This window comes from Schistocerca americana, chromosome 5 (assembly GCF_021461395.2).
Source record: "Schistocerca americana isolate TAMUIC-IGC-003095 chromosome 5, iqSchAmer2.1, whole genome shotgun sequence".
NCBI lineage: Eukaryota > Metazoa > Arthropoda > Insecta > Orthoptera > Acrididae > Schistocerca > Schistocerca americana.
Window position 1 is genome coordinate 325,362,238 of NC_060123.1, and position 12,642 is coordinate 325,374,879.

Here is a 12,642-nt window from a genome sequence, read left to right on the forward strand (position 1 = left end):
ACCACGACCTCCTATGAAAAAGTCGTGATTGTACGTATTTCTTAAATAGGCAACTGACAACTTCCGTCGTAATTGATAGCTTGCAAAGAAGTGTAAAGATCAACCACACTTGACGCCACCTATGACCTTAAGCTGAACCCAATATAAAGCAAAGCTCCCTCACCATACATGCGAAATATCGCGTTTAGGGATTTTTTGCTTCTATTGTTGACACACTATACAATAACTCGTATTGTTGCTAACCTCGAAACTTACGAAGAAATTATCTCTGAACCAAAGAATAGCGACCAGTACTAAAAAAAAAAATACGCTGCTAAAGTTGCGTCATGTTTGTTTACAATTGTGTCGTCTGCAAGTGTGAAACTCTATATTGTTTTCCCTCTTGAGTTCATTAGTATTGTTGGCACGTGTTATTTGAGTTTCGTATTTGTATGCCAAACAGAGTAGGCATTATAATTAGACTTGCGCTTCGGAAGCGAAGCTGCAGATGTACGGTATCATTAATTTCGTTTTTTTCTAGACGCGTGTGATTTGATAACAAGAACGTTACATAAAGATCGAAATGCGTGCATATGCAAAGACTTTTCTCAGGTTTAGGTCGCTGGACTGATGCAGTTGTTCGAGTGGCTTTTTAACTTTTTGGATATTTGTATTTTATTTGCAATGCGTTCGAATGAAGATTGCATTGATGTGGAAACTCCACCAGGTGTGCCACTCAGCGCTCAGTATATGAGGTAAATTTAATTTACTTGTTATCTCAAAAATCGTGCATTACAGTGAGTGCGACCGTCGTTATTTAAGAGTTCTTATGTGTGCTTCCTGTAAAATGCAAAATAAATAAATAAAGAAAATAAAATAAAATTAAAAAATGCATGTAAAGAATTACATATTTCTACAGAAGTCTCGAAGAAATATTTCTCTGTATTTATTCGCGTTTTGAAAAATTCCTGTACGGTTTGGCTTGTGAGAACACGAATAAAGATTGTGGTACCTGCTATAACTTTAAGAAAATTCGAAATCAAGTGAGTACAATCCAAACACAAAGCTTTTGGGAATGAATAGTTATTGTCCAATGACGTGAAATAAACACAAGTAGATACAGACAAAGAGAATGTCATCAGCCATTACACTCATATCATCAGTGTTTAACAGCTAGTACCTTGTGGTGGCGTGCCGTTTCTGTAATCACCCATTTCTGACATATGAGATTCTATGAAATGAAATGCTTAAAACATGAACACAGGGATTAAAACTGCGTGATAATTTGTCCAAGGAGATGGAAGAGAATTATAATAGGCCTACATATATTTGCAGTCAAAGTAGGAATTTTAAATATTATGTACTACACAGTTAAGGATTACTAACAATAAGAGGATAAAAAAAAAGGCGATTGCTGGTGTATGTGTTAAGCAAACTTGTTCCAAGTATGTAAAATTAGTAAACTACACAGTAGGTATAACTGACAGTCAAAGACATGGACCTCAGTTTTGTGATATTAAAGGCTTATGTTCTTTCTGGAATCCTGATTTTTTTTTTACATTTTTTGTTGTTTTCGTAAATATCATAATGTAAATGCGGAGACGATTCCTCCAACAATGTCATTGCCTACAACTTGTCCTGCACTCTGCTCGTTAGACACTCTTGTATATTCATATGTCTACATACTGTATATTACTTACGTTTTCCTTGTATTAAGTTGGCAGATCACGTATGATTGTAGAATCCTTGGACAAATACATTAGTAATACTGAATGCAATTTATATTTTTCAGGAGTTTTGCGTATGCAACAGTGAAGGATCGGCTACCCATTATATTGACCCAGGTCATTGATCATTTAGTGCGAGACAAGGAAGAAATCATTAAAGAACATGGAGAGGTAAAGTCCTTGAAGCAGTCTCCATTTCTTTTGTTAACATAATTTTTTATGATACACCAAAATTTTACTTGGATAATCATGCACTTAGCAAAATTTGTCTTTTATTTGGAAATTAGAGTAAGATCAACAAACTTAAATTCATGAAGCTATATGATGTAAGAGCATAGCTGTGCTGTAACATTCCATGCATTTTTTTAAAGAAAAAATGTTAATGATGTAATAATTATGGCAAAGAATGATATTCAGTGAAGAAAAGTTTGTGGGAATACATTATTTGTATGGAGATGACTACATCATGCTGCAATGCAGTTGTTTTGGAAAGTTTTAATCCTGGAAAAATTTGTTGGGATATAATTATCAGAAACTTTTATTTCATACATGTCTGCAGTCCCTCTAAAGGACACTGTTGATATTAAGCAATAATAAGAAATTAGTTAATCAGGCAGAAACTTGTTTAATGGTCTCAAATAGGTACTAACTGACTGACAGTAGTTGCTCTGTATTGTAGGCCCATAACTTCAAAAGAAATGTTGTTAATCTAAAATAAAATGATGAAATAGGAATGAGAATGGAGTTTGCATCAAATCATTGCTGTTGATTTTCAGTCATTGGGTTGGGTTGATGTGGTCCACTACAGCTTCCTCCCTTATATAGGGTACCTTAACATGTTGTTTGCCCTCTACAAATGCTTCTGGTGCCACGAAAGTTGTTCCCTGATGTTCTTCCATATATTGCTTTCTTCACCGATTCTGCAGAGAACCGTCTCATCTCTTTTATTATCAGCTCACTTTTTCAGCATTCTTCCATAGCACCACATCTTGAATGCTTCAGTTCTCATTCTTTCTGGTGCGCCAGTTTGTGCTGTTGATTGGAAGTGTAATGTGCAGTGCTGACGAGAGCAGTAGACTGATGAGAAGAAAACAAATCGGAAAGCTAGTGTCATAAAAGGCAGATAACAATGCCCCATCATGACATGTCATATCTGCATGAGAGTGATGAGTTGCTAAAATAGACTCAGATAACTCATTGTTGCAAAAGGCGACTAAAAGGAGTTCCATCATAGGTGAGTTAACACATTGATAGCAACTGTTATCAGGACAACTAAGATGCATTCTGTGATGTGCAACACTTTCATTTCCTGTGAAGATTCCGCACACCCCACATTTGCGTTGATTTATGCGGACACCCAAAAGCTACCATTATAGTAAATTTGTTATGAAGGAGATGATGGTTCATTATGTAACAACAACATAATTGGCCACAGACATTGCAGTCTACTACCAATGCCTGTGCTGTAAACTCCCCATGAATGTCCATTCCGGGACGTTAGGACTCTGATGTATGGCAGATAGGCACTTTTGTAATGGGTGGCACCCATGGAGAGGGGATACAAATGAAATGAGTAGCATCAGGATAGTTCATCTGCAGTGAAATGTATCAGACTGTCCAGATGTATCAGACTGTGTTCACATGGTCACCTCAGATAGAAAACAGAATTATAGGATAGAGAAATATAACCCAGTAACTTTTTCGTCTTTGGGCACTACACACCACAGAGGAGAATTGAGTAATTTACCCAATACTTAGCATACCCCAGAACTGGCATAAAATATTTCACAACAACGGAGCTAGATGTGAAAAGACATGAAACGAATCTGTTGATCAAAACACTGAGCACTAAGAAATTACAGACAGTTCACACCTGTGACAATCTTAGGAGGTTACTAGTCACCATCACTCCTTACAACAAACTTAATACCTCAGGGTCTCATCTTTCATTAAGACCTCACTTTACAAACTGACAAAATAGTGCAATAACGTGGAGTGACACAGTTACACTCTGAGTGTTGCATTTAGAGAGGATCAAAAGATAACAGAGGGTATTGCTACTTTGATCTAGACCAATACCTTTGAAGGGAATGCTATACCCGAGATGGTAAAGGTTATAGTATGTAAGGGCAACATTAAACCTCATGTTTTCACACCTGTTAAGTGCCTGAGTTTCGGATATACATCTTCCCACTCAATTAATGATTGCATGTTGCAGAGCATCAACACATCAAGACAGACCATGAGAGCAACTAGTCTGTTACACTGCCTGATAAAAAAAGCAAAGCACAGATAAGACATAGTTGGATGTCAGAGTAACTTTGTATGCACACATACACCATTGGTGAGTACATAAATGATTAGAATTGCAGTTCTCTGTGCAGTGTAGAACAGCCACGAGAGTGCATTAGGGTTGCTTGCATGTAATGTTGTCTACAAGGGGCATAAACAGCATCAGATATTGAGGAATCACTGTGAAGGACATGGAGATGCTGCACACTTGTGAGAGACAGTGGTATCAACACCTGACAAAAAATGAGAGAGAGCTCATTGTAAGTGTCCATTTGGCCAGCTGATTGAATCATGCAATATCCAGGTTTGTGAGGCACTCCCATGTGGCAGTGGCCCGATGTTGGACTGCATGGAAAGTGAGGGCAAGGATACGCATCGTCAAGGTTTTGCTCAACCACGTCTGACCACCACAAGGGAGGATTTGCCATACTGTGCACCAGGCACATTATAACACTTTCACTACCCCACCCACCCTCTGAGAACATGTTATGGACTTCTTGAGGTTTTCTGTGTCATCCCACGCCATTGGTCAGGTAAGCTTTCAGGTCAATACTAGTAGTGATTGAGGGATTTCTGATAGCACAATGACAAATCACAAACACCCTCATGTGTTAACACTGTAGTGTCCAAGTCCAATCATAACTAGGGCTACAGCACTGTGTTCAAAAGACCGCGCCAGAGTGTAGCTCAGGCCACGATTTTGTTGACGCGCGAGCAACCTGTCACTCAGAAACTGGATTCATTTCATATGAGAACAGTACAGACATCTCACTACCTGTCCCTGGACAGGTACTGCCTTCTGTTGTCAATTTCTAGAATTATTTTGAAAGAAAGTAGCGAATTTAAAAGCTGCTGTTGTGAACAATTGAGCCGATATGTGATCACATTGTCATTATTTTGCGTAAGTACACATTAGATGTACTCATTAGATGCCCCCCCCCCCCCCCCCCCCCTCCATTGAACCATTGACCTTGACATTTGTGGAGAGGATTGCATGCCTCAGTGATAACATATAGCCGTACCATAGGCCCAACCATGATAGAGGGAGGCTAGACAAATGTGTTTCCTGAAGAGGGGCAGCTACTTTTCAGTAGGTGCAGAGGCAACAGTCTGCATGGTTCACTGATCTGGCCTTGTAACATCAACCAAAACGGCCTTACTCTGCTGGCACTACAAATGGCTGAAAGCAAGGGGAAACTACAGCCGTAACTTTTCCTGAGGGCACGCAGATGTACTCTGTGGTTAAATGATGATGGCATCCTCTTGGGTAAAATATTCCAGAAGTAAAATAGTCCCCCATTTGGATCTCCGTGCAGGGACTACTCAGGAAGACGTTGTTATCAGGAGAAACAAAACTGGCATTCTACGGATCGGAGCATGGGATGTCAGATTCCTTCATCAGGCAGGTAGGTTAGAAAGTCTAAAAAGGGAAGTGGATGGGTTGAAGTTACATATAGTGGAAATTAGTGAAGTTCGGAGGCAGGAGGAACAGGACTTCTGGTCAAGTGAATACACGGTTGTAAATACAAAATCAAATAGGGGTAATGCAGGAGTAGGTTTGATAAGGAATAAAAAAATAGGAACGTGGATAAGCTACTATGAACAGCGTAGTGAACACATTATTGTAGCCAAGATAGACACGAGGCCCACATCGACCACGGTGGTACAAGTTTATATACCAAATAGCTCCGCAGATGAGGAGGAGACTGAGGAAATGTATGATGAGATAAAAGAAATTATTCAGATAGTTATGGGAGATAAAAATTTTGTAGTCACGGGGGACTGGAATTCGATAGTAGAAAAAGGAAGAGAGGGAAAAGTAGTAGGTGAATATGGACTGGGTGAAAGGAATGAAAGAGAATCCGCCTGGTAGAATTTTGCACAGAGCATAATTTAATTATAGCTAACACTGGTTTAAGAACCATGAAAGAAGGTTGCATATGTGGAAGAGACCTGGAGACACTGGAAGGTTTCAGATTGATTATGTAATGCTAAGACAGAGATTTCGGAACCACATCTTAAATAGTAAGGCATTTCCAACAGTAGATGTCGACTCTGACCACAATTTATTGGGTATGAACTACAGATTAAAACTGAAAAATCAGCAAATTTAAGGAGATGGGACTTGGATAAATTGAAAAAACCACAAGTTGTTCAGAGTTTCAGAGGAAGCATTAGGGAGCGACTGACGAGATGAAATAGTGAACGTATAAGAGGATCAAATAGGTAAAAAGATGTGTGCTAGTAGAAATCCTTGGGTAACACAAGAGATATTGAATTTAATTGACAAAAGGAGAAAATATAAAATTGCAATAAATGGAGCAAGCGAAAGGGAATAAAAATGTCTAAAAAATGAGATTGACAGGAAGCGAAAAATGGCTAAGCAGAAATGGCTAGAGAACAAATGTAAGGATGTAAAAAGTTATATCACTAGGGCTAAGACAGATGCTGCCTATAGGAAAATTAGAGAAACCTTTGGAGAGAAAAGAACCACTTGTATGAATGTGAATAGCTCAGATGGAAAACCAATCCTAAGCAAAGAGGGGAAATCAGAAAGCTGGAAGGAATATATAGAGGGTCTGTACAAGGGAGATGTACTTGAGGGCAATATTATGGAAATGGAAGAGGATGTAGATGAAGATGAGAAGGGAGAAATAATGCTGCATGAAAAATTTGACAAAGCACTGAAAGACTCAAGTTTAGACAAGGCCCCGGGAGTTGGCAACATTCCATTAGAGCTACTGATAGCTGTGGGAGAGCCATTCGTGACAAAACTCTTCCATCTGGTGTGCAAGGTGTATGAGACGGGCGTCATATTCCGAGGACGATGTAATAATTCCAATTCCAAAGAAAGCAGATGCTGACGGCTGTGAAATCAGTTTAATAAGTCACAGTTGTAAAATACTAACATGAATCCTTTACAGAAGAATGGAAAAACTGGCACAAGCCGATCTCAGGGAAGGTCAGTTTGGATTCCGGAGAAATGTAGGAACATGCGAGGCAATACTGACCCTTCGATTTCTCATAGAAGTTAGGTTAAGAAAAGGCAAACCTACATTTGTTGCATTTGTAGACTTAGAGGAAGCTTTTGACAATGTTGACTGGAATACTCTCTTTCAAACTCTAAAGGTGCCAGGAGTAAAGTACAGGGAACGAAAGGCTATTTACAATTTGTACAGAAAGCAGATGGCAGTTATAAGAGTCGAGGGGCACAAAAGGGAGGCAGTGGTTGAGAAGTGAGTAAGACAGGGTTGTAGCCTATCCCTTAAGTTATTCAATCTGTATATTGAGTAAACAGCCTAGGAAACCAAAGAAAAATTTGGAGTAGGAATTAAAGTCCAGGGAGAAGAAATAAAAATTTTGAGATTTGCTGATGACATTGTAATTTTGTCAGAGACAGCAAAGGACTTGGAAGAGCAGTTGAATGGAATGGACAGTGTGTTGAAAGGAGGATATAAGATGAACATTAGCCAAATCAAAATGAGGATAATGGAACGTAGCCGAGGGAATTAGATTAGGCATTGAGACACTTAAAATAGTAGATGAGTTTTGCTATTTGAGAAACAAAATAACTGATGATGGACGAAGTACGGAGGATATAAAATGTTCACTGGCAGTTGCATGGAAAGTGTGTTGAAGAAGAGAAATTTGTTAACATCAAATATAGATTTGTCAGGAAGTCCTTTCAGAAAGTACTTGTATGGAGTGTAGCCATTTATGGAAGTGAAACATGGATGATAAACGGTTTAGACAAGAAGAGAATAGAAGCTTTTGAAATGTGGTGCTACAGAAGAATGCTGAAGATTAAATGGGTACATCTCATAACTAATAAAGAGGTACTGAACAGAATTGGGGAGAAGAGAAATTTGTGGTACAACCTGATTATAAGAAGGGATCGGTTGGTTGAACACATTCTGCGGCATCAAGGGATCACTAATTTAGTGCTGGAGGGAAGTGTGGGGGGAAAAATTGTAGAGAGATACCAAATGATGAATTCAGTAAGCAGATTCAAAAGGATGTAGGTTGCAGTAGTTACTCAGAGATGAAGAGGCTTGCATAGGATAGAGAAGCATGGAGAGCTGCGTCAAACCAGTCTTTGGACTGAAGACCACAACAACTCATTCGATTTTGCATTTTGCTGTTATTCTGCTACAGATATTTCACGTTTGTTGAGTGAGTACAAGATTTTGGAAGGACAAGAAGAAGAAATCGCTCAGTCACTCATCTTGCACTTGTTTTTGGAGAGATAATCATACTTTCTGTCATCATAATTTTAAATTTGCAACCTATCAAAGAACTAATGTAAATATGAAAAAGAAATCTTGAAACTTGGTCTTTTTTGTAGTATATATTATTCTTTAAGGCATGTCAATTACATATGTACCAGTAACACTTTAAATAATGGCATAAATGGCTGGTTGTTAAAATGTTAGCTCTCATGTGACAATGTTGTGATATCATTTTTCAACAGAACAATGCTCATTCACACATGGCACGTGTGTCTATGAACTGTCTGCATGATGTTGGAATACTCCATGGCAAGCAAGTTAGTCAGATCTGTCCCTGATGGAACATTGTGGGACAATCTCAGATGTTAACTTTGTCCCAGTGCCAGTATTCAAGGTATCAAGGACCAGATACAACAGCTTGCCTCAGGAGGGGATGCAATTGCGTTATGACACCCCTCCCACCCAAATCAGTGTAAGCATCCAGGCCAGTGAGGGTACAACATCATACTAATAAGTGGACTTATACTGCCAAATTCTTTGTAAACTTGACTCAATATTGTAATCGCTGCAGTAACATCATAGATCCTCCCAAAGTGTGACATTTCATTTCATTTCCTCCTTTCCTGGGTGTGTCACTTTTTTGTCAGGCAGGGCTGATGTAAACTGCCCAGAAATACACCATGCTTCATTTACTGATTTGTCCAGCATTCAAGAATGAGAAAAAGATTAAGGCGTACAAAATGCCTGACTGCATACCATATTATGTTACTAGAGAGCAGGACGAACTGCCATGCGCTATCAGTATGTTACCAAACTTCGATAACCCAGTAGCAAAACTTAACAGGATGTAACAAAAATACACTGTCTAACGTTCCCAACTATTTGACCTAGAATAGGGGTGGAATATTATTTTTAAGCAGAAGCAGGATTGTATCCGCTCAAAAAGTATTACTGAAAACACTTTCCACACAAGTATTGAAATCAGGACATGCACGGGAAAATTCAACTTTACTGATGTGACTCTCACAAATATACATTCATTTTGAAAATAATAGGTTTATAGTCTGTTTTTCATGTTGGTATTCTGGTTGCTATGAGTTTATTTATCAATTATCATTTTTTATTTATAGTTCACATTTGCCGTTTGAGTTTACATATTGTAATTTTGTCATTTGGAGATAGTCAGTGGAGCTGTGGATGCCAGAAAACGGAGTGCCAAATGGAGAATTTGGAACATTTCTGACATATTCTTCTATTTGATTTTAATAGAGGGGTGACAGCAGTGGGGGCAGCCAGAAACATTTGCCCCATGTATGGAGTAATGGGTAATGCCATTGGACACAGCATGGCAAGAAAATGATTTTCTCATTTGAAGGTGGAATGTTTTGACATTAATGGCTCTTCACATTCGGCTGTGATACAGATTGTTTAAACCCATTAATCCACAGCGAAGCAATGAAAAATCTGGCATGGAATGTAACCATATTATGAAAAGGATAGTTGCTGCTCACCAAATAGGGAAATGCTGAGTTGCAGAAAGGCACAAAAAGCCTAACACAAAATGAGCTTTTGGTCAACAAGGCCTTTGTCAGACACACACACACACACACACACACACACACACACACACACACACACACATGGCCACAGTCTCTGGCAGCTGAAGCCAGACTGCAGGCTTGTAGGCTTGTTCAGACTGTAAAACTGTCCTCATCGAATTTTTAGATAGAATAACAACAGTGAACACATAGTGTGTTGTGGGGCGATCACCCTGCTGTAGAAATAATTCAAAAGCCAAGATGGCTTAAATACTGTGTGTGTTGTGGGGACATCACTCTGTTGTAGAAATAATTCAAAAGCCAAGGGTTTCAACACACTAAAGGTGCTATCATCGGATCTGAATGTAGCTTAACATGTGTAAATCATTTGGATATAACGATACGTGAGGCAGACCAGCTGATATAAAATCATTGTCATAGAAATAAAAAATGGAATAGAATGGCCATGAGAGCAGTTGTTTTTTAATTTTTATTTCTATGACAATGATTTTATTCAGCTGGTCTGCCTCATGTATCGTTATATCGAAATGATTTATACATGTTAAGCTACATTCAGATCCGATGAAACCGGTCATCTAGTAAACAGTATTTAAGCGATCTTGGCTTTTGAATTATTTCTAGAATAACAGCACTTTTCCACCAGAAGAGTAAAGAGAAATTTTTTCAGTTAACCACAATTCGTGATAAATATGTCAGTGTCATATTATTTTTAGCCCCATATACAATGCTTACAGAAAGTTTAGGGTCGGTATAAATGCTTTTGGAGATTTAATGTTTTTATTTTGCAGCAGGGCAAAGAAAATGGTATACCTGTTCTTCCAACTACAGTGTTATCTTTCTCTAAAACCTCTGGTTCCTCAGCTATGAAATTTTTCCTTCCATTTTATTACAGCATAGCTACCATAAAAATAAGACTAACACAACCTGGGGAAATTTTGTACTTATTTGTTCATCTCTCAAACTAATTTTTCCCACGTAAATTCAGTGGCAAATTTTGGCAGTTTCATTCTATGATAGCTCCCCTTTGGCAACACTTACACCAATTCTGACTGCTCTTTTTTTTTGGTCTTGTTTGTGATGGATCCACAGCCAGAACCAGATTAATTTATGAGTAAATAGTACATATACATTGTTTACATAAATAAACTACTTTAATAATATTGTAATTAAAATTTATTTACATTGATCAGCCAAAACATTATTACCACTGTCCACAGCGAGGTTGGATGCCGCCTGATGCATTGCGGGGGTTGTGACATGGTAACAGAAGTATGTAAGTGAAGCAGACACGGATGGGGGATCAGCCTAGTGAAGATATGGGATCCATTCAGATAAGCAACTTTAACAAAGAGCAGATTATTATTATGTAGACCCTGTGAACAAGTATCTCGAAAATGGTGAATCTGGTTGAATGTTCATGTGCTGTTATCATTAGCATCTACAGAAAGATGTACAAGAACTGAGAAACTACACCTAGGCACTAAATGATTGGACGCCCATGACTCTTCGAAGATCGTGGGGTTTTGAGGCTTTTCTGCTCTGTAAAGTAGGATGGATGGTGATCTGGTGCATCTTTGCCAAAAGAGCACAGTGCTGGTGCAGGTACAAGTGTTTCAGAGCACACCGCTCATTGTACACTGTTGAACTATGAACTTCGCAGCAGGCCACCCCTAGTGTTCACATGTTGACCCAATGACATCATCAATTACGATTGCAATTGACACGGGGTCATTTAGATTCAATCGTCGATCAATGGAAACCTGTTGGCTCTTCTGGTGAATCACATTTTTGCAGGTCATCTCCACAAACATCGTCATTGAGATGAATGGTGGCTCAAAATGTGCAGTGCACCATGGACGCAGGCTCGTGGGAGAAGTATTATGCTATAGGAGACATTCTCCTGTGCTTGCATGGGACCTGTGGTAATAACTGAAAACATGCTGATGTCGTGAACCACCTGCATCCCTTCATGTTTGATGTCTTCCCCGACTGTGATGTCGTTTTTCAGGAGTATAATTGTCTGTGTGACAGAGCCAGAACCATGCTACAGTGGTTTGGGGAGCATGAACTCATGTTGATGTCTCAGCGACCAAATTCGCCAGATGTAAATCCTATAGAATCCATCTGGGTTGCTATTGGGTGCCATCATCACATGTGCAAATCAGTGGCTTGTCATTAATACCAATTACTTGGTTTAGTTATCTTTTTCATACCGCCACAAACCTACCAACAAATTGTTGGATCACTGATACGCAGAATCAGTGATGTATTTCATTCCAAAGATGGAAAAACAGGCTATTAAGCATGTGGTCATAATGTTTTGGTTTATCAATGTATTTTAGTTTTGTGTAGCACTTCTCAGTGATGAGCAAACATTTCAGGTGAATGTGGTGTAAGTTTGTTCATCAGCAGCTGTGTAAATTAGTAGTTGATATATGGTGTAGCACATGGAGAAAAAGTGTTAATTGGTATTATTAAACATTTTTATTTGAAGTGTTGGATAGCTGACACTTCAGAACCCTGTATTGCTTAGAGCGCTGCACAGATGTTGGGCACTATTTATTCCTGGGATGCTAGATGGAATCCTTGTCACTCAAAATGAAACTTGATGACTCTAGTGTGCAATTGTCAGAGGAAATTAAGATGTGAAGTGAAGTTTGTTGGTTTGGCTGTCAAAAGAAAATGTCTGTGTGCCAGGGTATCTAACTTCTCTCTTGTTCTTCTGTCTAAATGATTATGATTGCTTCATAAAAAGAGGTGTTTTAAAGTGAAAGGTTGTTTGTTTGTTTGTTTGTGTGTGTGTGTGTGTGTGTGTGTGTGTGTGTGTGTGTTTCATAAGATTTAACAGCTGCTTAA

The 12,642-nt window shown here is 38.7% G+C and overlaps 1 protein-coding gene across 1 annotated transcript in view; it reads left to right on the plus strand.

The window, feature by feature from the left end:
- Positions 1 to 298: 298 nt before the first annotated feature.
- LOC124615583 (damage-control phosphatase ARMT1-like) overlaps positions 299 to 12,642 on the plus strand; it is a 53,590-nt gene continuing 41,246 nt past the window's right edge. Inside the window, exons 1-2 of the mRNA XM_047143568.1 lie at positions 299 to 734; positions 1,772 to 1,877. Of these exons, the coding sequence (XP_046999524.1) occupies positions 610 to 734; positions 1,772 to 1,877 (231 nt within the window). The 5' untranslated portion in view covers positions 299 to 609. The remainder of the gene's footprint in view (positions 735 to 1,771; positions 1,878 to 12,642) is intronic.